This window comes from Taudactylus pleione, unplaced genomic scaffold, assembly GCF_031769625.1.
Source record: "Taudactylus pleione unplaced genomic scaffold, aTauple2 ptg000251l, whole genome shotgun sequence".
Lineage (NCBI taxonomy): Eukaryota > Metazoa > Chordata > Amphibia > Anura > Myobatrachidae > Taudactylus > Taudactylus pleione.
In genome coordinates, this window is record NW_028284653.1 from 9885457 (window position 1) to 9912727 (window position 27271).

Consider the following 27271-nt stretch of genomic DNA (forward strand, 5'->3'; position numbering starts at 1 on the left):
TTTATCCCCAGCATCTCCTGGCCTCCCCTATATCTTCCCTGGCCTTTCTCCATGAGGCCATGGCCCTTTTTTTGGGTTGTTTAATTGTTATTTAAAAAATAGGGGGGGCGCCAATGCTCTTTCTGGCAAAGGGGATCAAAAAGTCCAGTTACGGCTCTGCCTTGCTTTACACTTAAGTATTCCACTCTACAGTCAGATCACGACACTTCTGTTTAACTTACCACAACCTCATTCATAAGAACTTTTATTCACAGCTTTTTGTGACCCTCCAATTAATTTTCTTGCCTACCGCGCTCCATCAATAAATTGCTCTGGTGTCTTCCTTACAAACCACCAACCTAAATTAATTTTCTTAGATTACTACTCAATAATTGTCCTCCGCTTCCCATCAATTCTTCTACCTTACCCCAACTTAATGGAATCCTCTGCTGGATAGCTAAATTACATGCTTCATAGAGATCAGGACAATTAATTCCACTATAGAGCAGTTCATAAAAACAGAAATTATACTGTAATTCCTTCTTCTAACAATACAACATCTGTAATAAAGATATTTTCCAAAGATATGTTTTTCTTTTTATCATTGCGACCCCAGAAATGATGGAAGCCTCTTGTTTGAACATGGAATTACATTGAACACCATTTAGAAATGTATAGAAGCTAAAGTTACCAGGCAATTTGTCAATTGTTCCTTGTTTAATATACACTATATAGTCACAAAACTATATTTAACTATTTAATGCGAGAAAGATTCAGTCTGCATATAACACTCCAGGTGCTCTTGAAAACTATAAGTTGGCTCACTTAAAAGCAAAATGAAAAATCAAGGTGCAAACACTACCCAGGTAAAAGTGAAGTGTGTACTGGTAGCTGAGAGGTAGTTCAGCCACGGACTTTATCGAACATTTATAGGTGTGTCTCTAAAATTATGTTTAAGATTTACCTAAATGAGAACTACACTGAATCCATGTTTTTGTGTTCAGGGCTGAACAATACAACATTCTAGTCCATGTCATAGGTTAGCGTGTAACATGCTCTCAGTGAAATGTAATAGCCTGCGTGACACAGGCATCGGCACAATTCCAGCAAGTCAGCCTGAAGTTTTAAAGTGGCAATCATTTAAATGGTGGTTTTAAAGCGCCAATGCCTGCATCTCACAGGCTCTTACATTTCCACCTATAGGGCTGGCTGGGAGCAAAAATCAAAGCAAAAAAGAGCAAGTATCTGTGTACCTAGGTAAAACCAATCTGCACTGCAGGTGGGACAGATGTCAAATGTGCAGAGAGATTTATATATGAGAGGGTGTGTCCAAACTAAAATCGAAATTCTAGTGTAAAAATAAAACTATCCAACATTTGTGGGCTATAGGCCTTAGCGTGCACTGCTGGACACAAATTCCAGATGATCAGGAATCTGCGCAGGTGCATGACCTGTTCTGCGCATGTGCAGTACGGTTCTGCGATCCCGTATGAAGACTGGCAGCAGAATGTCATTGATTGATACCCTACTGCCGTTTGTGGGCGGGGAGGGGGCGTGCCGCCGCCGTTGGGGGTAGGGAAGATGCCAGGATCTCCGTCGACTGACGGAGATTTCCTGGTTTCTTCCCCTCATCTGCAGCGGCTGGCTGTGTGACCCTATGAGACACCTTAGCCTGCCGATGTCCCGCAAAGTATGCAATGCTGCGTTGGACAACGCAGCTCAGATACGTAATGCAGCAGGAGGCGTGATGCCTTCTGCTGCATCACCATATATGCATAGACAGAATTGCAAGCAGCTTTGCAATTCCATATGAAGCTGGATCAGGCCCTATGTGCAAAAGCACCCAGTATATACCCTGCATGCAAAATAAATAAATTGTATTTACACCCCTCGCAGTGCAACATGGTTTGTTGCAGATACAAAGTTAATTGCTTTTATTTCTTTGCTCCCAACTCAGAATCAGCCCCAGACAGATAACAGTGTTTGGGTACCATTTTCATTTGAGTACAAACAAGCTAAGCTGACTCTATGATCAGCATGGGCAAGTGCAGGATGTTCTTGGGGCTGGCACTATCTTCACATTTTATTTAACAAAAGCTGCAAAGTTATTCTCTAAACATTATCATAGCAGACATATAAGGCCTGATTCTGAGTCAGACCACTACAGTGACTGTTTTTCCGTCCCCAGCCATTACCGTCATCATTGGTATCAGCACTTACACCAGACCAATGCTGTTGTACATCTGACTTCCCAGTTATTATTTCTTTTTGTTTTCCTTTGGGTGGTTCCAGGTACTCATTCTCCCTCCCATAAAGTGTCATTTTATTGCACTTTTTTTTTTTGGATGATTGAACTGACCGTAACCCTTGATGGTCCTCAACATTTTTATAGTATTAGAATAAAAAGATGATCCACCTGTGTTTCAACATAGATTCTCACTGTTTTTTTTGTATTTTTTTGCAATATATGTTTATTATTTTTGTCAAAACAAAATTCAAAATAATCGAAAACATTACATCAGAATGCAGTATAAAAATCACGCACAACATAGACTGATCATTCAAATACATTCAAAACATAACTGTATACAAATGTTATCCAGTCCAATATGAAAAAGAGAAGAGAAAAAATAAAATATATAGATTCCCACTGTTTAGTCATATACACAACAAATCATTTACTGTATAACTCCAGTAATAACCGAAAATAACTAAACCCACTATGGGACAATAGGGAGTATTTGCACCTAAAAGAGAGACTGTGGACAATAACAGCAGAACAGTTGCTAGGTAAGATACATTTTGCATTATCAAACATATCATATTAATGCATACACCTTTCGTTTTGTATACAGTAGAAATGGTTAAATTGTGACTCTTACATTCTAAAAAAAATCAGACATTTTCTTAGAGAGATTACATGTTACAGAACTGATCTCTAATGGTCTCTAATGGTTGCAATGTAAATGAATTCGCTCTCATATGAACGTTACGGGAACAACTAGGAATGATGTATAACATCTGTCACCTTCCGAATTTACAACGAAGTCATCCCCTACTGGAAAGTTGAGCACTTCTATATTATGATAGAGGCCAGGATATTTCTGTGCTGCTGCTTCTAATTTGTATAAAGAAAAATTGCATATATAGCAAACCAATATTTACATACTGCAATGCATTATAGTTGAATAGTACATGCAAACTAGTAATTACAATTAAGAGAAAAAATGAAAATATTTGTTATATAATGCCTTTTACTTCTAGTAGAACGGTATAATATTGTGTCTTTCTTATGTTTAAGGTCTAGTGCAACTCGTTTCCGCTGGAGCCAGCGTTATTACACATCAGAAGATGAATGGGCTTTGGACAATATTTACATTGGACAGCAATGCCTTAATATGTGTAGTGGACATGGCTGGTGTGACCATGGAATATGCAGGTAATCATGGCTGCCAAATGTTACTGTTAAGCTGTCCATACATATAGCATTTTGGATGACTAATGTGATCATTTTATGCTTATACTGTAGACTCCAAGTACTTGGTAATGCCAGGAAAAATCTGGTTGGCCATTTGCTGCCATCTGCCAGTGTCTGGGTCCGTGCATGGGCCACTGATGTCTCGTTTTTTTTCCAACCCTTCCAACTATAAACTCACTTTTTAAATAAATTCCATTTGTTTATATTTAGTTTGTGAGTTATTTCACTAAAATATTAAAGTAATTGTGTAATACAATAGGTAACCTGTTTTTAAACTGTTTTGTTAAACTTGTCTGTGTCTAAATACCAGATAAAATGTTACAAGTTCCCAATTACCTGGAGTAAAACCACATAGTAGACTTATTTTATTGTGAACCTGCAGGTGTGATTCTGGATACCAGGGTTCTCAGTGTCTCCCTGGAAATTCACTTCCATCCACTGTAATGTCTGACTTTGAAGGACTGAACGGCTGGGAAACAGACTGGCAGGAGGTGATTGGAGGAGAAATTGTAAAACCGGAACAAGGCTGTGGTATCATTTCATCGGGGTCATCTCTATATTTTTCCAAGGTACAGTATGTTTTTTTTCCTACAAGAAAAGCAAACAAAAAGTGACTACAGCTTTTTAGTATACTATAATTTATGTACTTTACCTAATTACTGTAATATCATTATACATTTGAGAAATTGGCACATAGTTCATTTAGAATATACAAACTCTGATAATCATTTAAAACTAAGCTCCCAAAATATTTAAAAGGTAAGATGTATTACTATAGAAAATATTTTCTCTGCTGATATACAGCTGTAAGTATTGTTGCATACAGAGTTGTATTTATGTTAGTTTACATAGCATAAAATAGGCAAATTGGCCCTACATATGCCCAGACATCTGTCAGCACGTCTATGCTCGTAGGTGCACATATGTGTGATTTGGACTTGTATAGCAGTTTATAGCAGAATAAGTGCATGTCAGTATTAGTTTGTCACAGTAATAATCTGTCATAGACACAATACATACCGTGGATGTGTAAGTACAATAGGAGTAAGGTGCACAGCTGGTAGTGGAATAAGTACACATAACTTAGTGTATGTTTGTTGCAATGAATATCTGTAAGGGACACAAAACAACGTACACTCCATAGTCAAATGTACACATACTGTATGTTATTATTACATTAATGCACAAAATGCATCAGTATTATGAATTGGTCGCAATAGCTGACAGGCTGCGCTTTATAGGCTGAGATTTATATAGAGGGTCAGGTGTAACGAAACACATGCAAAGCGCACACAACAAGTACAGTATATAAATGGTACAGATGGGATGGACTAGCCATCAATTGTTTAACGATACTAGCTTTTCTTCCTGTATTTCACAGTACGTACAGTATACTGTCATGATCAATTCTGATCTGTCAACTGGGTAGATGTTTAACGCAGGCACAGTACAATTTCCGAAATACACTATATGCCGATAACTTGTATTACACTGTACTGTATCTCAGTATGTGGCAGCCCACCATGGCATGTTTTTCAAAGTGTCCATGGCACACTACATCTCACGCCCTATTTGGTCTAAAAATGCTAGGTCAATGAGAACACATCTTTACTTTTTCCATATCCAAAATTTCTTCAGTTTTTAATAAAATAAACCAATTGCCTTTTCAGAATAAAAAGATTAATTATGTAGCACCAAAAAAAAAATATTAATAATAATGAAAATTCAAATAACCCAAATGGAAAGTATATATATACTAAATTGGTTACTTTATTCTAGGTACATAAATAATTATATATGTAATATGTATTGCAAAGTAATAGAAATAAGGACATAAAGTTTCAGAAGAGTTGTATGAATGTGGCAAATTGTGGTATTTTATACAAGGCATAGAGCTCAAAAATGTAATTTATTCTGATATATAAATGTTACCACAGAACACTGACATAATGACGTCACTAGTACTGCCTGCTCATAGAGATAAAACCACTACACATGTGGTACACTATTTCTAGGAATATAGCCGATTGATATACAACATTTATTCTGTATTCACTTTGTGCTTATTCTGTATATTCTTAACCTATGGTGATTGGGTTTTATCCCAAGCACACATATGTCCTACACACATATTATATGTTATGAACATCTCATGATGCAGAATTGGAATAATTTAGAAAAGAAAAAACCTGCACATATGCGGAGTCAGACTTATTTCAAGAAATGCACGGCTCCAAATCAGCAGAATATGCACGCGGTTTGCGCTTGGCTTGCATTACATACACTTACAACCATTTGTTTACATTTTTCATATTCGCTATTTTCGCTATTTGGCATCAATTAAACTCTTTAATATAGCAGAAAAACCTCTCTATCCTGTGTAAAATGTGCTAAAATATGCACACAAAAGCATATATGCCTGGACAATAAATAAAGCACATATCAGGATCAAGTTTGCTTTCACAATTAGCTAATCACAAGCAGTTTATTAGTACTGGGAATCGCCATTGGCATTTGCACCTGTCCCTGACCACATGTATATGATTTCCTATGCTATGCGTCTGGTTGCCGTTTCCAACTGTGTTCACAATTTCACTGTTGTATAATAGAAAGCCTTACCCACTCCTGCCCTGCCTTTAAGACGCAGGCAGGGTTACATGGCAAAATCACACAAGTCTTCATAGGCGCATATACTTGCATAGTTAGTGCTCCATCAGACCCACATATACCAATACACCTGTTTTCTTGTTTTATTTTATTTTTTTATATGTTTCAAACTATGTCACCTAAACTTGGGTTTTAGTGACCTCTACAAGCACATATAATATCAAGTGATAAAAAGAATACTTGAAATATGTTTACACATGCACTTTTGGCGAGTCAGTATCCCCATGGGACATGAACATAATGCTTTCTTTGTGTTTCTTTTTGTAGTTAGAATATATTAACTATAATTGTACTATTATAGTATTTTTACAAACATTATGCCAGCAATGGTAGAACATAAAGGTCTTTTTTACACAGTGCAGAAGAGAACCTTTACAGACCACAAAGACGTCACTTCTAAGAGATAGATCTGTCTGATCTTCAAACCTCATACATAATAAATCCTTTGAGCATCTTTCATATAAGGCCAATAAAATGTATTGTACTCTGCCAAAAAATAATTCCCAGCTGTACAAACCAAACACTCAGTGGCAGAATTCTTGGGACTTTCCCCTAAAGGGCTCTTCAAGCTTCGATGTGACTTGCATAAATTCCTTACATTACACCTGGAAAGGTGCACAAGCAGTGGGACACAGATGTCTTTGTGTGCCATTTAAGCTGATATTATCATCCATGCTAGATTATTGTCTTTTTATAAATAGCCAACAGCACTGTCAGCAATGTTCCCTTTTCAAGTATTAAAAAAACAGACATTGCCTACAGAGATGAACCAATGGGAAAGGCGGATGATCCTGTTTAAAATATATTTGGAATGTTCCTTAAGCATTTTATGTTAAGCTTACCATTCTGTATATGTCAATGGTCCTAGGGCTAGGAAGTCATTAATACTTGAGGCTGTAGTTCTTAATGGGTGTGGTATACATGGCCGACATTCATAATGTTGACATGGTCAAAATGTTGACTTTGACCATGTCGATATTCATCATGTGGACGCTGCTGCAATGATAGAATGTCGACAAACCATCCCTGTTCGCAACAGCAGCGGTGACTTTTAGTGGCGTCTTCCGGGTCCCAGAGTTCACTTGTGGAGCAGTTCCAGTGCAGACATCTGATGAGCGTCATTCCTATGAGTATTCACCCCCTAACCCTAAACCTTACCCCTAATCCCCCCCATAGTACCTAACCTTATCCTTCCCCTAGTGCAAAACTCTAACCCTCCCGTCCAACACCCTAATGTTGACATTCTGAGAGTGTCAGGATTTGAGATGTCAACATTATGAAATTGTCAACATTCTGAGGATGCTGACATGTTGCATGTTGACATAACTGTTGACATAGTGGTATCGACATTACTATTGTCAACATTGTGAATATTGACCTAATGTCTGCAACCCATCCTAACTTTGTTACATAAACCTGTGAAATTGTTAGTAACATCTTTTACCACTTCTTATTATTGAAGGATGGCAGAAGACAGCTTGTTAGCTGGGACATGGACACAACATGGGTAGATTTTATACAGTTCTATATACAAATTGGAGGAGAAAGTCCATCATGTAATAAACCAGATAGCAGAGAGGAGGGAGTACTCCTGCAGTATAGTAACAATGGAGGCATCAACTGGCATCTACTGGCAGAAATGTACTTCTCTGACTTCACCAAACCTAAGTAAGTACCACCAAGATTTGGTCATTGCAGACCCAAAATATTATCCAAAGCAAATTCAACAAACCAAATGTTCAGCTGATTTCTTTGTGATCACCAATATTGTGATATCATTTTGTCAGTGATTCATTTGTTTTGATGGAATCGTGCATAGCATAGCATATTGTAAGTAATTATGGGAGTAAATCCTAGCTTGATTTAAAAATTTTAGAGGTACAAGCAAAAATGAGTGAAGCTTTCCTGTATGATAATCCACAGTGTACCAGAGCGCAAAGTTACAACAAAGCTTTGCCACTAAATTAATCTTCTATTTTTTGTTGCTTTATGTGTTACTGAGATGAATACCTCTATATATATAATTTAGCTGCATACAACCAACATCTAACTTTGGTACAATGTTGGGTGATTGAGTACCAAGGATGTACTGGGGTATGTAATATTGTATAGCTAGCATTATTTAAGCAATAAAAATAATGCAGCAGAGAAATGGTTTTATTGTAAAATGTTGTGTCATAGAGGTCAGGACATTAACACAAACAGAAATCCCACATGACAGGCTGTGTTCATTTTACAGTATTTTCACTTTTTTAATGATTCTGACAGCACAGTGTCTCTTATATCAGGTTCGTATATCTTGAACTTCCTAATGCAGCAAGAACACCCTGTACTCGGTTCCGCTGGTGGCAGCCAGTGTTTTCAGGAGAAGGATATGATCAGTGGGCTGTTGATGATGTCATTATTCTGTCAGAAAACCAGAAGCAGATTATTCCTGTTGCTTACCCAACATTGCCCCAAGTAAGTCAGATCTATTTTGTTCATATAGCATTGTGATTGCTGATTATACCACCCAGATTTATCACTATGGTTTTCCCATCCAAGCTTCCTGTTGGTAGGGAATAATTATTACCGTTAATTTTATTTCCTTGATATGCGCAATAGCTGCCATAAATTATGGGTTAACTCCTGAGCAGCTGAGTAAATACTAGAAAAAGACATCTAGAAGTTCTATAACTTAATTTTCTTTGGGAATCTTTCTAAATTATCCTAAAAACATAAACAGACAACACATGTGAAAATATCGGGCATACATGGAGTATGTCAATGGTATACAACAATTAACAATAATAATTCTTTCATTACCTTTTCAATTCTATGGCAGCCGTAATGTATGGAATGTACCCTAGAATATATAAAAGAAGAGGGTGGGTTAAGTATAATCAGAGTTATGGCAAAAAGAAATAGTAACAAAAAACTATTTATTGAATAACTTTCCTTCTGAACTGAGCATCAGCAGAAGACATCACATGATATGGGTTTCCAAATCATGCCACCAGAGTGGACATCACCAACCTGCACGTGGTGTTGCTATCATTTTAGCCAGTGATGGAGCAGTGACAGGGAGCATTGCAGGTGATTTTGCCAGATATTCTGAGTAACCCTCAGGTTACTCAGATGTCTGATGGTCATGCAGTTGATCCGATGCTGCGTCCTCGGATGAAGCAGTAGATCAGAGAAGGCTGCAGTGGGCATCTTTTTATTTAATACGCTTCCTGAGGCTTTTTTACATTATTTCGCACAGCTGCAACATATAAAGACGCAGTGGGTGTGCTTCTCCGTAAATCTTTGAATCAGCCCCCAAATCACACGTAATTTGCATTCTAAATAGTTATATCTAGTATATTTATCTTTTACTGCATAGAGTATAAGCAGACATTTTAAACTTCATTGAGCAGATATAACAAAGGATTGTTTACTGGGAAATGGGGCCAGTAAACTGGGACAATTTTTTTTAGCAACAAATCTTCAAAACCTGAGACTGTCCTTGGAATTTATGGTAAGTTGACAACTATGCATGGCTAGTGGACATGACCATAATATACCTTTCTAGTAATTTATATACTATAAAGTTATTTACATATTAACGTCTACATCATAAATCATATTGGAGAACTGCATGTAGCAGCATGCCCTTCCTGAGAGCGGGACAAACTTTTTTGTTCTACAAACTGTATAGTTCTTACCTGGAAAGTGACTTCAGCAGCCATGTCTAATGCTCGTCATGAGTCCTCTCTAATCCTATATTAAAACCTATGCCCTCTTCTCAGATTCTGTCAGTTGTTACAGCAACCACTTAACCAAGTTCTGAAAAGTGTAAAGAAAAGGCACCACAACCCACAACCACCACTACTATTATTGGCTATAACGGAGATTCAATCCGTCTAACTTCAACCGATATCAAACACATACTAGGGGGGGTAAATTTACTAAGTGAGACTGTTTATAAGTGGAGATGTTGCCCAGAGCAACCAATCATATTCTATTTAACATTTATCTAGCACCTTCTAGAAGATAATAGCTAGAAACTGGTTGCTATGGGCAACATCTCCACTTCTAAAAATTCTCACTTTAGTAAATATACCCCTAGTGGTTCATCCTGCCCTCGCTCCATGCAGCATGGGTGCTTGTTCCTTCTTGATCCTCAAGGTTGCACAGGAATGTCCATGAAGCTTATAAAAGCCAAGCACCTCAACATTGTTGTGGATATGGTAGGGAGCAACCAGATGGTGGTGACAACCGGGAATAACCTGGCACCCTGGAGACCAGATAGATACTGCAATGCAGAGAGAAGCATCTGTGGGGCTTCTATCCATTCTGTGCTGGCAGAAACAGAGAATAAAGATCACCACTTGTAGATTATGCCTATCCCATTTCAGTGTAGATTCTCCATAACCAACCTAGGTTAGCGCTGGCAGGAACAGAAGCATAGACTCTAATGAACTCCATTTTTCAAGTCTAACATCAAGCAGAAGACAGGTCAGGAACAGTCCAGGCCAAAATTACAGCCACAGGAAAAATACAGGAATGGTAGAATACAGACAGGAGTCTGATACTATGGCAACATACTATGTGCAAGAACAGGTTTAAATAGTCTGATACAGATTTGAATTAAATAACCAATTTTTAGTGGTTACACTTAAATTAAATCAAACAACATCTAACAGAATGGCAGTGACAGGAAGGAGACACAGAAGAAGCTGTCACAGGTGGGAAGAGGAAGATAAATGGAGATGATACATTAGACCCAAGATCCAGTGCTAGATAGCACCCTTATTATTTATGGCACTTCACATAGCCCTTGTAAGCCTATTCATTGAGATTATTCTTCTTGCGATTATATGTTTGAGTTAAGTATGTCCTACAAGAAATATAGAAATATAAAAAAAATTGATTTGTGTTCCTGAATTCTTTCATTTTGGTAAGGTTACACACATAAAGTGCCCTGACAAGAGCCAGGCTACTTCACTATCAGGTAGTTGCAGACAGAGAGAAGGAAGTACAGTATGATTCCTGATTGATATGAAAAGTGGAAATTACATTGAGTAGGAAAGTTGGATTTGTTTGCAACACTTATTTGTCCATACATATGTTCAAAAAAGGCTCCTTACATTATGGAGCATGTAGTTCTTCCTCTCGGGAGACAGAAACCATTGCGCATAAAAACAGCACCTTGGGTTTTATCCAATTAAAGACGCGGGAGCATCTAGTACCAGATTAAGATATCAACGTGCCACAAAAGGCTTGATACAAGGTCTATATCTATCTATAATAGATCATCAGATGCTAATTTGGTGCCCAGAAAGATAACAAGTCCTAACAACTGAACTTTTCAGGTAGAGAGAGCAAGATCTTTATCTAATAAAAAGACCATTGTCTGACCATTCCTAAAAGCAATCTAGTATTTTAATAATGGTAGCATGAACAGGATCAATTTTATTTAGTTTTGCACCATAGAATGGATGTCTTCCAAATCATTTTGTTAATAAAGGAGAATATAGCTTTTTTTGGCTATAAGAAGTGCCTTAATCCCTTCCCGCCTGATTCTGAGGTGGACTCAGACGCGTCTTTATGCTACTACCATGACCACTGAGATGCCCACTTACAGCGGCGCTATTCTGTTGTGATGTTATAGACGCACCATCAATGCATTATCAGACGCACACTCGAGACTTGCACCAGCCCTATGTTAGGTGCAATTCATCTGGTGTTCTGTGTCATCGCTACTGCGTCTTTAGACACAGTTGCTTTTAGTGACATGCCCGTGTCTGGCTAGCCTTCCCATGTTGCCTCCTAGGAACATCCACTGAAATTTACAGCTCTTGAGTCCAAAATTGATCTGCGTCTCCCTGCAATAACCATCTGGACACATGCACTGTGCAACTCAGACATGTACAGACAACATCAGCCAACTATGGGCCTCATTCACTACACACGCAGTTCAACTGCGATAGTATGCTAATTCATTGTGATCACTGTGTTGCCACAGCACTACATAGGGACGCCCACTTTACCTTACATACATCACTAATGTTTAGCAAGACTGCAAAACCATCGGTACAATCGAGCACCATCGCAGCCTCAAGCACACTTGCACAAGCTATAAGGCCTCAGTCCGCGTAGGGCATTGCAGTGGATAATTTATGCACGCCATGCAACAGCGTTCAAACGCACTGGCACCTCTGCATTTCTCTGATTTCCCGCCCCCCCTTTCTGTCACCTCCTACAAACAGCACTTTCTGTCAATCACTCTGCGATGGGTCTGGCGTAGTCACTGCGATCCCAGTCCCGCAGTATGCAACAATCGGCCGATTGCGTGTATATTCGCAGTTGCGAACGGTAATGAATCAAGCCGGCATTGACAAGCCTGTGTGCAGCATTGACACTGTGTCCACCTCTGAATCAGGACCTTTGTGAGAGGCCCATGTTTAAGCAATGACCACTCATTCTCTACCACCTCAAAGACAAGACCTTTGGCCAGCCTGTTCCAGAACCGTTCCAAAAATCTGCTGCAAATCAGAGGTGTGCAGCCAAAACAGAAGTATTAATATGACCTCTAATGTTTGTGTCTTAAGAGAGGTTGAAGTATTGCACGCTATACAGCCCTCATTTCCAGAATGTTCACATACAGATGATGCCACTGAGCACCACTGAGAAGCTTCTTCAGCCTGAAAGGGATACATACAGTTAGGTCTTTTAAAATGAAAGTGACTTTTGCCCATCTGTTTCCTTTATTAACAAAAAGCACTTTGCCTTTTCTATCCCCATGGTTTTATTAATGTTTAAGTAGAACATTTACAACATTAGGGTTATCTTCCCCAATCAAGTGCAAATGCAGGAATGCTAGAAAGGGGTTTCCAAATGTCTGATTTTGGAATAAAGCAAATAAACCTTGCTGCAATAAGCCTGCAACAGCCACTTTTATTCGACAATTTGTGACAATAGTTGTAAATGTTAGATTTTTTTACGTTGGCAAAATTACAACCGATATATAAACAATTATAATGAAAAACTGATTGCAGCAATTATAATGAATTGTGATTTTAAAAAGAAGAAAAAATCTAAACATGACTAATAATTTGTGATGCACAATTATACTGTTCAGTTGCATTCACCTGTTAATGGTAGTGCAGCAGGAACAGATCCCAGAGAGGAAAAGATTACCAGAAGATGTGGTAGTCAGGATTAGGGCTACTCTGGTGGGTACCCACGTGTGTCAGTTGATAACTGCAGCATGAAAGGTACACTTTTCTGTACTAGCACACTGATTTACATGTGTCACCCTGGTTTGCCCCCTCTCCATAATAATAATAATAATGATTATTATTATTAATGATCATACAGTATCTGCATGGTTTGCTGCGACTCTCGACCATGCTGTAGGCAGTGCTATAGCTGTGAAACTATTATGGATGACCATCAACCATGCTTTGCTATCAATGGCAAACAGTGACACAACGTATTTTATTTTTTCTCCCATTGCGAGGGGAACGGAACATAATTCCACCCCTGATGTGACCTGCATAGCTCCACCCCCTTCCCTGATTGGCACACTACCCATGTGTCCCGCCTCCTACTGTTACAGCCGCTACCTGCACTATGGGCCTGATTCAGAGGCGCTCACAAAAAGCGAGCGCTCGCTCTGAATCAGGGCAGGTGCTGGTTTTTTTAGTTGCGACCTCTTGGCCGCTCGCATAGCTGTGGGTTACCACCCACAGCTTATGCGAGCGGCCAGTATGATGGTCGCGATGGTCAAGACCATCGCGACCATCGGGCTTGCGACGAGACCCTTGTGGTAGGGTCTCGTGGCCACAAGCCCCAGAGAGCTTCTGGCTCTAAAATAGCCGGAAGCTCTCCCACTGACACCACTGGTGATGTCAGTGGGGCCGCCAACAAACGGCAGGCGTTCGCATGGGAACGCCTCCGTTTGTGAAGCCACCCCCCCACCACGCCTACAAAATGGGGCGAGCTGTCGATCAACAGCGACAGCCGCCCCTTTTGTAGTGAGCCACGGAGCGAGTGCTTTTTGCGCTCGCTCCGGGGTGAGCGCACGCCGTGCGTGCGCACTTGGCCACCATCAACCCGGTTGCGAGCGCTCAGCGCTTGCGACCGGGTCTGAATCAGGCCCTGTGATGGTTAAGGTAATTGATTGTGGAAACCATTGATGATTCACTGTCAATGGTTTCCTGCCATTAATGTAAAATACAGATGACACAATCGATTGTGATCATAGATGGTAAACCCATTGATGGCTATCAATTGTAACTACACTGCTGATCCTCTCCAGCTGTCACCGTCTATATCAGAGCCAATCAAGGCCAGAGCTGTTGTGAGTCTACTCCATTTATAAGCCACTTTGCTTCCTGCTGCATTGTGGGAGATACAGTTTGTTATGCCTGTATAAACATCAGGGTAAGATTAATCAAGTGCCAGGTAAGATCGCTGCACAGATACAAGAAGTACATAAATACGTGGTCATCCAATAATGTACTCATGAAACACATCATTAGACCATGTGGTGGAGGGGTTTCTGAACAACAGGTAACCCCCTAAGTGCACCCCTGCCAAATTCTCCTGACTGGTTAAATGACCAATCAAGCTCAATAACAGAATACAAGGGACCATTGGCATCCAGAGGGGCAAGGCTATATATCATCTATTTCCACACTTATCTGTGATCTGGGTCTCTTCTACTTGGGATCCAGTCACTTTGTCGACAGTTACTATGTCGGTATTTATAATATCGACACTAGAACTTCGACATGGTTCAATAAGTTGACAGGCACCATATCAACGTGCACAATGTCGACATCTGAAATGTTGATCTTCTCTGAATGTCGTCGGTTAGGGTTAGGCGGCATCAGGCCCTAAGAGCGTGTATACACATGTGGATAACAACACTACTTCAAGCATGAACAAAACCTTGTACATTGTTTCCACTTTTCACGGAGCATTCGAGCAGCATTAATTAATGTCCCTGAAAGCTTCCCTGCAGCATGGTGGACTATGAACTTTAATGAGCATTGTTATAGAAAACCATTGTATTATCTATGGAGAGACACCATTTCCTACCCTTCTCCCCTACCCTCCATCACACTACCCTTCCCTCCCTGCAAGAATTAAATTTTGAAGCCCTAGAAAATCTGCTCACATGCACAACCAGTTGTGACTGGTGTGGAGGGTCACACATTATGGAGTTCATTAAGCTCCCTGCTGCCTGTGGACATTGCCATCTCCTCTGAGCTCTGTGCCCAGAGGAGAACAGTGCAGTGGGACAGAGTAGAAGTTAAGTTCAAATTTCTATCATAAAACTCCATCTAAAACAAGTTTTTGTATTTATTTCTTTTGGATGGAGTTTTGGGTCTTTTGTTTTAAGTTAAGTTAATTTATTCTCAAGAAACCAGATAAAGAGGGGTATTCAATATGAAACGTAAACTTTGCCCGCTTATCCCCGTATTCAATATGAAACTAACGAAAACGGGAGCCTGCGAAGTGGGATTTGCGTAAAGTTACGAAATTTTCCTTAAAAAAATTGTAGGAACCCCCTAAAGTTGTAAAAACATGGGGGATCACTATGGGTACCCCCGTTTTAGCCTTTAAATGAAAGTCGGGGATTTAAATAGCTGCAGCAGGTGTTTTTTCCCCGACATTGAAGAAGTGTTGCAGAAGAGCACTTAGGTTATTTTTTTCATTTTTTTAAGTGGTTCCATCAAGTTTGGGGTACATGAAAATGGGTACTAGCATATTTTGATGTCCCTAAAGTAAGTTTTCAAAAATTCTGCAATTGTGCACCTGCCGCTATAAATCTATTCTAGAAAACACCTGCCACATACTTGCAGAATGGCCCTGAACCTATTTCCCTATTGTTAAACAATTTTTTCCCATTTTTTTTTTCACCCCAATTTTTAAATTAATTTTTTGGGGTGTCCCTATTTTTTAAAAAAAACTTTTTTTGACACAGTTTTAAATGTCATTCCCAGGGGTGCAGGCTATTTTTTTTAAGCCTGCACCCCTAAACCCCAATTCTGCACTTTTTTTCGACACTTATTCAATGGTGAAAAGTTATCCCCGTTTTTTATCAAAGACTTTACGGTGTAAAACTAAAATCTGCCATAATGATGTCATAGGTGCGATATTAACGCAAAAACTGAGTTTTCGCTCCCATATTGAATACCCCTGAAAGACGCATTTGCTAAATAAGTCATTTATAGAAACATGAGTGATAAAGTCTGCCACAATAAAATATATGTGCATCCTCTGGTATCTCCTTTCCCCTCAGAATTTCTATGAGAAGCCTGCCTTTGACTATCCGATGAACCAGGTCAGTGTTTGGCTTATGCTGGCTAATGAAGGGATGGTAAAAAATGAAAGTTTCTGCTCTATCACACCCTCTGCTATGATATTTGGAAAATCGGATGGTGATCGATTCGCTGTGACTCGGGATCTGACTTTGAAACCAGGATACGTGCTACAGTTCAAGGTATCTGGCTGTGCTGTAGATAAAGTAACAATTTAGAGAGTAAACATTGCAATATATTCTCCTAGTACAGCTTGTTAACTTTCAGGTATATGCGTACATTACACAAGCCTATCATATTTTTACAATGTTGTACGTTTCTGGTGTGCAGTTCTAGTGATCAATGCTAAAGCTGCAGCTGTAGTAAGATAGTAATAAGTAGAACAAGGCTGTCCAGCCCACAGCTCTCCAGGACATTTTGTTTGCCTAAACCTGCACAAGGAACTCACTCGGGAACTCTATGTTGCTGATGCAGAATGAGTAGTTGGAAGGATTGTGGGGTGTTTCTTGAGAGAAATGCCCATAAAGCAGGAGCACTCATATGTGCCTACGCAGACTTGTGTGATTCCGGCACTTATGCCCGCCAGCATCTGATATAACTACAGAATGTTTATAACAAAATAAACATTGATTGTAATAAATGTGACTTGATCTGTGAAGGATGTTTGAAATCACTTACATGTTCCATTCATGGAAATGACCCCAACACAGTGTGTAACAGTGTATTCAGCTCTATGACCATGTAAATGACTCAGGAACTCCCTTTATAAATGTTAGACCAAAGCTACCTGTTATGTGCACACTGATCAGTGATATCTCTAGATAATCCAGTGACAGCTCAGAGACAATCTTTCCACAGTGCAATTTGCTGAAGCCTGACAGTGAAGATCATTTATCAAACCAAATCCCAATCCTCTTCACACAATATTATATTTAATATAGATTTATATATACAAACATAGTATATTTGATTATTAATAGAAATACATGTTACTTGGTACAAAATTTGTATGGTCTGTGTTGTCATTGTTTGCCAGTTTTCTCCCATGGTTTAAAAACATTTCAAAATATGAATCTGAAATTGTTCTGTATTTGGTTAGACCAGCTGTTATCTCTAAACCCTGATCAAATTTTTATTGAGTTTATAATGAATTCCCATTTGTGAATTTCCAGGGGTAGACAGCAATGTAATTTTAATGAGCTAGCCACCAGTACATGGTCCTTACATAATTGGTGAATACAGATTATGAATAATTTACAAGTGGAATTATTAAAGAGATCAGATGTTTACAGGAAAGCCTTCAAAGATCATTTCCTCCATTCTAAAAATAGGACAGGGAGCTGAGAAGCAGGGGCGGATCTAGATTTTTTCTTTGGGGTGGGGGGATTCTATTAATATCATATACTAATACACAGAAAAATAACTAGGCATTTGTGTCCTGGGAAATTTTGATTGATAGTGCCCTACCACAATGTGTGTCACACAAACTAATAGTTTTATTTTTTTTATACAAGTTACAGTTTCCATTATAGGCCATGGAACATTTTACACACATATAATCAAGGCAAATAATGGCAATCACTTGGGAAACTTATTAGAGTTTCTTAAAAGATAAATGCAGTGTTCAGACTAGAGATGTGCGCCAACCCCCGTGTTTTGGTTTTGGATTTGGATCTGGATCTCCCCTAGTTTTGGATCTGAATCTGGTTTTGGATTTTTTTCCTCCGTGTTTTGTTTATCTTGTTTTGGTTTTGGTTTTGGTTCTGGAATTGTTCTTTAAAAATCATAAAAACTGCTAAAACCACATAATTTGGGCCTGTTTTTGTTCCTACAGTATTATTAACCTTAATAACAATGATTTTCAGGCATTTCTAGGCATTTTTAACCACCTCACAGCTCACAATATTGATTTAACTATTTTTCACCAATAGAGGCCAAAGGCTGCAGTGAGCTGGCTGGCTAAAGTAAGCAACAGAGCAGCGGCACAAACGCACGGCAGTTTAAAAAAATATCAGACATCTATGAAACATTGCCACACAGCGGTGGCAGACAGGATGGCAGTTTAATAAACTATAATAATGTCAGTCGGCAATGCCCCAAATTGTGCCAAATGTAGGAAAGAGGTGCAAGATGGAATTGTCCCTCCCACCCACTCTTATTTGGGATATTAAAAAGGACATGAACAATTTAACAAAGCAAGCACTTTAGCCACTAGGACTGACACTTTCGTGGCTGAACTCCTTGGTTTGTTTGGGCCCCACAAAACATTTTTTGGAAGGACTACTTTCAATAATTAAGGAGGAGGTTGATGATGGGGGTGTTGGTGGTGGAGATTGCATGTTATGGTCCAAACTGCTGGTAGCTGATACTGGATTGCTTGTTATTAATTTACAAATTACAATTTTGTTAAACAAATTGCATGAACTTGCTGCAAATGACGTAACAGGGAGGAGGTGCCTAGATGGTTAACGTCCTTTCCTTTACAAATGGAACAGATGCCTTCACAACTGTTGTCAGAATTTAGATTAAAATAATTCCGCACCCAAGACGTTGCTTTTCTGGCTTTCTTTTTACCATTAGCAAGAACTGCTGCCACTGGTGGCTGATTTACGCAAATTGCATCCTTATCATCAACATCCACATTAGCGTCAGATAGGACACAAATTTCCCCCTCATCCTCCTTTTGCACTTCCTCCACACTATCATCCTCATTTTTTATTATTTCACCATCTAATACTAGCACAGCCGTCATGGCGTCAGTGATGCGCTGTGAAACTGTGTGACAGCTGTTATACTTACTTCCTCTATCAAAGGACTGTTTAATAGTCAATTGTCAATTGTTTTTTTAAATTACTTCCGATCACGAATGAGGATGTTGATGATGATGCAGGTGTTGGTTTTGGAGATCGAAGGCGCTTGGATCCCACAGAGAGGGAGCATGTAGGTGACACTGGACTTGTTACGTTTTGAGTTTTGGAACTTGGCGACATACACTTTGATATTTGATGAATGCGCTCCAAGTGACGTAACAAGGAGGAGGTTCCTAGGTGGTTTAGGTCCCTCCCTCTACTCACTCTTGCATGGCAATGGGCACATATGGCTTGACAACTGTTGTCCGGATCGGGATGGAAATAATTCCACACGTGAGAAGTACATTTTTTTGTCTTTTGTCCCGGCATGACAACAATGGGCTTTGGCTTTTTCAAACCATGGGCAACAGCTGTTGCCTTATTTACACAAAGGACATCCTCAGCATCAGCATCCTCATCACCAACACCAACATCTTCATCATCAACATCCTCATCATCCTTAGCGCCTTCATCCACCAAAATATCCTCCTCCTCCATGAGCATTTCCACAGAAGCATCCTCAATGACTACGTGTGCAAGATGTTGACTGCCCTTCCCAACATTTACAGAGGGCACACAAATGTTGGAACTTGGAGGATCCTCCAGTATACTAGTATTTAGGTCGGGCTCACACATGGCAACCGCGGACACACTTGCACTCTCCTCAGGGATTTGTGATTTCGATTTCTCTGGGCACACAGTTGGTTTTTCCGGAGCTGTCTTAACAACTTTCACATTTTTAATTGAACCACCACCACTACTACTACAAGCAGAAGGGCTATCAGAATCAGCAGTCTTCATAAAGAAAGAAAGCCAAGCTCTTATCCTTTCCTTGCCACTTCATGTAGTGAATAGCATATTGCCAATTTTTTGTTTATCTAAAGTCAAATATCCTTTCAATTTTTTTTTCTTAATTTCAGTAAAACCTGCTTTATCATATCGATGACATAACTTAAGCCTTGGGGCATGGGCCTTCCTAGAGGTCGTGGAAGTTGACGGTCTTGCACTGCTGGCGGCAGCTACAACATGTAGTTCTTGGCCTTGTTTTCCTGTCATGTGACAGCCCTCCATATTTTTTCTGCAGTCTAGAAGCAGTGTCACAATCACCAATAGCGTAGCCAAGGAGCGGTTACAAAATTCACACACGTGCAGTCGTGCGCACACACAAAAATATTAGAAAAAACGACAAATGATGACTTATATTTTTTGTCAGCTCCAGAACTTGGTCCCAGAGTAACGATTGATCACGACTGGAGTCAGGGAGCACAAGGTTGCAACGTGCGTTACTGGCTGGATCTTGTGCACTACTGCGGTTAAGGCGAAAACCCACCCACACAAACTAAAAAAATTATGACACTTTTATTGTTGTTTTTTTTTTAGAACGACTGGAGTCTATCAGCACAAGGTTGCAACTTGCTTTACTGGCTGGATCTTGTGCACTACTGCGGTTAAGGTGAAAACCCACCCACACAAACAAGAAAAACATATGACACTTTTTTTTTTTTTGGAGCACAGAACTTGGGCCCAGAGATGGACACAGCACAAGCCCAGGACACAACAGACAGCCCAGATGGATCACCAGACAGTACAGTGACAGTGATAGCACCGTGACCAGAGACCAGAATGGATCAGCACAGACAGCACAGTGATAGTGACAGCACCGTGACCAGAGACCAGAATGCATCTGCAGACAGCACAGTGACAGTGACAGCACCGTGACCAGAGACCAGAGTGTATCAGCACCAGCCCAGGACACAGCAGATAGCACCAGCACCTCTCCCAGCCCTACACTATCCACCCTCCCTGTTCAGTCTCGACAGCCGGAGTGAAATGGCGTCTGTCGCGTGGTCCCTATATACTACATTGATCATAGAGATGAAAGCTCGCGAACCGCAAGATTTCCGTCTCTATGGTTTTGCCTCGGTTTCGAGAACCGAGTAAGGTGGGAGCCTGCCTGGATCCGACTCGGATATGCTAAATTTGGGTGGGTTCGGTTCTCTGGGAACCAATATATGCATACACCGATGTAGTTACACACACATATATCTATCTATCTATCTATCTTATTCATCCACACACAGTATATATGTCACACACAAGCAAGCCAAGCAGCCATGGAGTCAGTTATTTATTTACTGGTTCTATTTAACATGCATACTTTTAGATAGTGAATGTTGCTTAGGACTAAAAGCATGCATGCTACTTATTGGTTTGTTAATCTGCCCTATTACACTATGGACCTGATTCAGAGCCGCTCGCAAGCTCTGAGCGCTCGCAAGCAGCCCGATGGTATGCGAACGTGCATACTTCCTTCTGCGCGATCGCAGCTCGCTTGCTTGCCCAGCAAAGACAGCCCAGCAGTGAAATGAGGGACAGGAGAGGCTGTTTGTGGGTGGTAACAGGGGCAGGACACTAATAACGGGGGAGTGGCGATGCAAACGCAGGCATGCCTGGGTGTTTCCATGCCATTTTTAAGACGTGCATAATTAACAGGCAGCGTCACAGTACACGTCACATGCCTGGTGTTTACACTGAAGTCCACGCAGTGCTTGCGGTAGGGTAAGGCAACCACAAGCGCTGCGATCGCATCTGATGGTGCTCGATGTACCAATGTTTTAATACACTTCCTGGAGATGACGTGTGCTAGTGGGCATCTCTGCATTCGCTAGTGGGTGTCTGCATACACAGAGCGATTGCACACACCGCCAAAGTGCCTTGGCGAGCGAGCGCTTTCCATGGCGTCACTTTGACAAATTTGCATACGCTGGATGCGAGCGATCGCATCTAGCAAGCGGCTCTGAATCAGGTCCTATGGCCCAAATGTAATAGCCTGCAGTTTGCGGGCACCTGCACAATTTCGGCATCATATCCAATAGATTTAATGTGGAATTTAGTTTTAAGGTAAAAGGCTGGTTTTGCCTTGATTTAAGAACATTTTGTGACATTCATCTAATATATATTTATATTGTGTTACTGACACCTTCAAGATGATTTTCATAATGTAACAAATTTTTGGTTTAACCATCTGCTATATTTGCCGGGATGGCAGGCAACTTTCCCAAACAAAACCATTTCTTCCTGGCTATCTCTAGCACTAAGCTCACACAGTCCAACTGGCTATCAGATTAGCCAGCTGGTCCGGCGTCAGTCATCCTGCCTACAGGAACCAGCACCTTTTTAAAGACTAAGCTCTGCTCCAGCGCTATTATAATTGCCTGGTGTTAAACCCGTATGTTTTCTCCATAAGTCTGAGAGCTTCTTCCTTCCCTATATAAATCTGATCATCGCAGATGCTCTGTTTAACTTGTCTGACTGCACCTCACACTGCAATCTGCCAGCAGGAGTGAACGCTGATTCTTTATAAAAGCATGTGTTAATTACCCACCTTTGGCACATATCCCTCTCACTAGCGTCACCCTTCCAGATGGCGCTCACTCTGCGGGGAGTGCAAATTTCTGTGATAGCAGGTCCGCATTTTTATGTAATAGACCAGGTCAATGTTCCACTGTAAGGTGAAATGGAGGTAACACCAAGAATCAGTAAGTAACATTCTTGTTTACTTCACGATTAATCTGCATCCGATGCAGCGGTGAATGGTCAGTGACCAGCGCAAATTCTCTTAGCTGCAGGTAGTACCGAAGGGCCCCTGCACCCGCATTTATTGCTAGGAATTCTTTTTTTTACTAAACAATAAAACTATCAAGCGCCTTATTCACCTCATGTCAACAGCACCTCCAAATAAAATTATAGGAGAGACATCTCATAGTGTGAAAACATAATACACATTTATTAAAGAAATTAATAATACCACAGGTAAAAGTGGCTGCGTGCCACAGTTAGCCTGTTATGAAAGGCACATGTACAAGCACAGGGGGTGAAAAGAATACCCAGGTGTAGTTCATCTTCCTTCTGATCAACAGCGGCTCCTACCCTCTTACCTGAGGGGGGCTACAGCCTCCTTATATATCCACCAACGCGTTTGAACAGTAATGTCTTTATGAAGGCGTACCTATGTATTTCCTTAGTGAGGTTTATATAGGTCCCTTAATTGCCACTCCCACTTACCTGGCTGTGGGGGGACGGAGTTACCCCTAGGTTATATTGGCTGTCTATATCTTTTATTTACGTATTTAAAAACCATAATACATGGCGGAACCTCTTTACATAAAAATCAATGTGTTCCGCTAAATAAAAGTGCCAAAAACAGTTTATCTCCCAATCGGCTTTGCTTTCCACCCCGTGGAATGCACACCACTTCCGCCTGCTACTTCATATTGCGGAGTGACTGCTATGCGTTCCACTCTCTGGAACACCTGACAAAGCGCTTATGCCTGTTTTTAATGCCGCCTCTATTGGGGCAGTTGACTGAAAGTGACGCCAATGCGTTCCATTCTCTGGAATGCACTGCTCACTTATTAAGGTATTGCACATGTGCCTTAGTCCTAAAGTCCGAGTCTGGTGGGGGTGGTAATTTCTGACGTCCCCATGTATCCGGAAGTAGTGCAGCCGCATTCCTCCTTCTGGAACGCATTGCTCGGGTCTGTACATTCTGTGCTATAGGAACATTTTCAAAATTACAAATCTATGGCACAGGTGTTTGTGATTAGCTATATAGAGTATTTATGTTAACTCTTTGTAAAACAACGATTTTTGGCACATACATGAAAAACAGGTTGGGTACGGGATGCCGCCACTTGGGATCCCAGCTGTCAAAATCCCGACACGGTTAGGATACTGACACCTGTCTGTAGGTATCCTAACCCTCCTCCTTTCCCTACCCCTAATCCTAACTCTCCCTCCCCGGTGCCTAAACCTAACCTCCCCCCTAGTATCTAAATCTAACGTCCCCCTCTCCACACCTTAAACCTAACTCTCTTTCTAGTGCCTAACCCTACTGCTGACCTTCCCCCTAACCCTGCTACTTACCTTCGGGATGCTGGGTGCTGGCTTTTGCAAAAAAAATTCTCAATGCCTTTCCTACTCCAGTTTCCCTCAACTTTTTTAATACCCATAATAGATTTAATGTTCCCCAATGAGCAATGATATTTCTCCTTAAAATGTAGGGAGAGGGAGTGTTTTTCACATTTTTACTGCAGCAAATGTCTGTTCCCTAGAAAGCAGTTTGTGGCTTAGGTACAACACTAGATTTTCCACACCCTCTCTAACCTGTAACAATACAGCCCCCAGTACTACACTTGAGATGTCCATTTGAGGAAAAAACTACAACCAAAGTCTTCTTATAGGACTGAGATGAGCAGAGAGCAGACTGAACATCTGACAGTACCGCAAACTAAATGATCTGAGAAGTTATTTTTTTACATCTCAGTTAATGGTGCCGGGCTAAGGTTGCAGGACACATGAATTACACAGGTCCTGTGGCTTATTAACCACTTCAATTACATTTTTTTTCCCAAAAAACTGACAAAAAATGTAAATTTTTTGTTTTGTTTTTTTAATAAAGTTTGGACTGTAGTTTTTTTCTATATATTAAAAAAACATACCTTTGGTGGTGTTTTGCACACCACCTGTGTCCATAGGTCCCCAATTTAAAATCACCTCCCACCCCCCATCAGAAATAACCCCCTCAGTGTCAAAAGATCCCCAGCATTATCACTCCCCACCCCCTGGTAATAGATCCCTGTGGCAGAGACCCACCCCTACTGTAAATGAGCCCCCACTGTATTAGTGCATAAAAGAAAGTGTCTGCACCAGTATAAACACTAGAGCAGTGGTCTCCAACCTGTAGCTCGCGAGCGACCGGTAGCTCGCGGTCTTCATTTTGGTAGCTCACCTAGCTGCAGTACTGCCGAGTCAACTGGGAGGAAGTGACCTCTGACGTGTGCTCCCCCATGGCATCGACGCCATGGGTGGAGCCACAGGGAAGGACATTAGGTGATTGCCGCCACCTATACAGCAATCGCCTGACGTGCTTCCCCATGGTTCCACCCACGGCGTCTACGCTATGGCGGAGTCAGTTGACTCCCACCCAGCCCTGCCAGAAAATCGTACAGCAGCCCTGCCTATATCTTTTGCTCCTCTACTGCACATACCTCCTTGGAGCCGGTAATTAACAGTGAAATGTACTTGTGCTTACATTTTATTTACTAACTACAACAATATCACTGTAATAATTAAATGCATTTTTATTTTCTATGAAACAATTTTTTTTTTTATTTTTTTTTTAATATTCATTAAATTACCTTCAATTGTTCGAGGTTTCGTTTTTCTAAAGTAGCTCACACCTCAATTTACGTTGGAGACTGCTGCACGAGAGATTCCCAAAAGCTGTTTGTTAGAATAACAATTTATTATTGACAATATAATATGTTAAACTGAACTGCAGTTATATAAAAACAAGTTAGAATATACTTAGTATCATTCATTAGAAACAAACTAAGGGCCCCATTTACAAACAAAATATAACTAAAGGGGTTATACCATCTTCCTGTATTTAGTAAACAGCGGTAATCTTAGATTACCGCTGTTTGTACAGCATCTAAAAGATGGAAAGAGCGATGCGAGCCCCATTGCCGGCAATGGAGACCCGGCGGTGCCTTTCCGGCTTCAACTAAGCCTTCCAGGCACTGCCGGTTCTCCTTGTCATGCACATGCGCAGACGGACCATCGCGCATGCGCATGACACTGGAGCCCGTCGCTGGCAGCATTAGGCTGCCAGCAACCCAGCTGAGGACCTCGCTGAGGACTTCGACTTCGCGGGACCTTGCCGGAGGGGTAAGTATTACTAAACACCAGTGGAATTTTCATTTGTATCACAGTGATACTAAACGAAAATTCCCGCTGTTATTTCCCTTCGTTTGTAAATGGGGCCCTATGTATCAAATCAAAATGTGTATCCTACTTCAACAGCCCTGTGAGCTCACTATAGAATAGCATATAAAAGGCATATACCCAGATACATATCAAGTGTATAACGTTCTTTGTTCAACTACCAGATTTCTCATCCAATATTAGGTATGCGAAACATCAGAAGTATGATCATATCATGCGGCAATCAGAGTAAAAGTTAAATATTCACCAGTCCACCGGGTGGGTAAAGAGCGTGTAGCGCTGTAAAAATATATTGATGTATAAAGTTATTAGTACCGCGGCTCGTCTCCAGCAGCCGCCGGCTAAGTCTCCCCAGAGACCTGCTCTCAGGCCAGCAACTACCGGCTGTGTCTCCCAAGAGTCCACGAGGTGGTGCAGGCTTTCCTCTGACAGCACTTGGCTCCATCTCCTTAGACCCAGGCAGCAACTCATGGCTGTGTCTCACAGGGGTCCTCAGTGCAATACAGTCTTGCACCAGCTCTGTCTCCCTCAAATCGGACTCGGACTCCACGTGAAATAAATGACAAGTAACTTAACCCTGTGTGAGGATAAATACTGCTTAAGCCCATGACTGGGCAGAGTCCAAATAGGGCAGTAGGACAATAAAATACTGCAGTAGTCAGTCTAACCACATCCCTTGAGGCATTTCTCCACTCTCACAGGGTTTTTTTTCAAAAGGCAGTAGAATATCTATCCACAGGTCACTTATAATGAATATACCATATAACCTATTAAATGAATTCATACACACCTGTTGCATATCATTATTTAAAATACACTTTCATGAATACAGCTTTTGGGAACCATTAAAGCAACTTAATCCAATTTAAACTACACAATGTTTTAGGACTGGTGTAATAATATGCTATAATGACAATTATAGTACCTCTATATTCATCCCATTAATTGTCAGACCCTTATAGAGAAGAATTTATTAATAAAAATCTCTGTCGAACAGTATATAGATATATAATATATATATATATATATATATATATATATATATACATATACATACATATACACATTCCTTTTGACCGGCACTCCGCGTAAATGTGGATATTAACCTGGGTGCCCTCCCGGGGAAACAATTTCCATGTAATAGAACATCAGTTGGCGGCACTCCAAGGATTTGAAACGAACAAGGACACTCCAACAACAAAGTTGCTTAT

General features: G+C 40.6%; 1 protein-coding gene across 1 annotated transcript in view; it reads left to right on the plus strand.

The window, feature by feature from the left end:
- The window catches only part of RELN (reelin), a 640798-nt gene that overhangs the window by 448303 nt on the left and 165224 nt on the right, over positions 1-27271 (plus strand). Inside the window, exons 23-27 of the mRNA XM_088480241.1 lie at positions 3281-3418; positions 3840-4026; positions 7587-7792; positions 8413-8584; positions 16404-16604. Coding sequence (XP_088336367.1) covers positions 3281-3418; positions 3840-4026; positions 7587-7792; positions 8413-8584; positions 16404-16604 — 904 coding nt within the window. The remainder of the gene's footprint in view (positions 1-3280; positions 3419-3839; positions 4027-7586; positions 7793-8412; positions 8585-16403; positions 16605-27271) is intronic.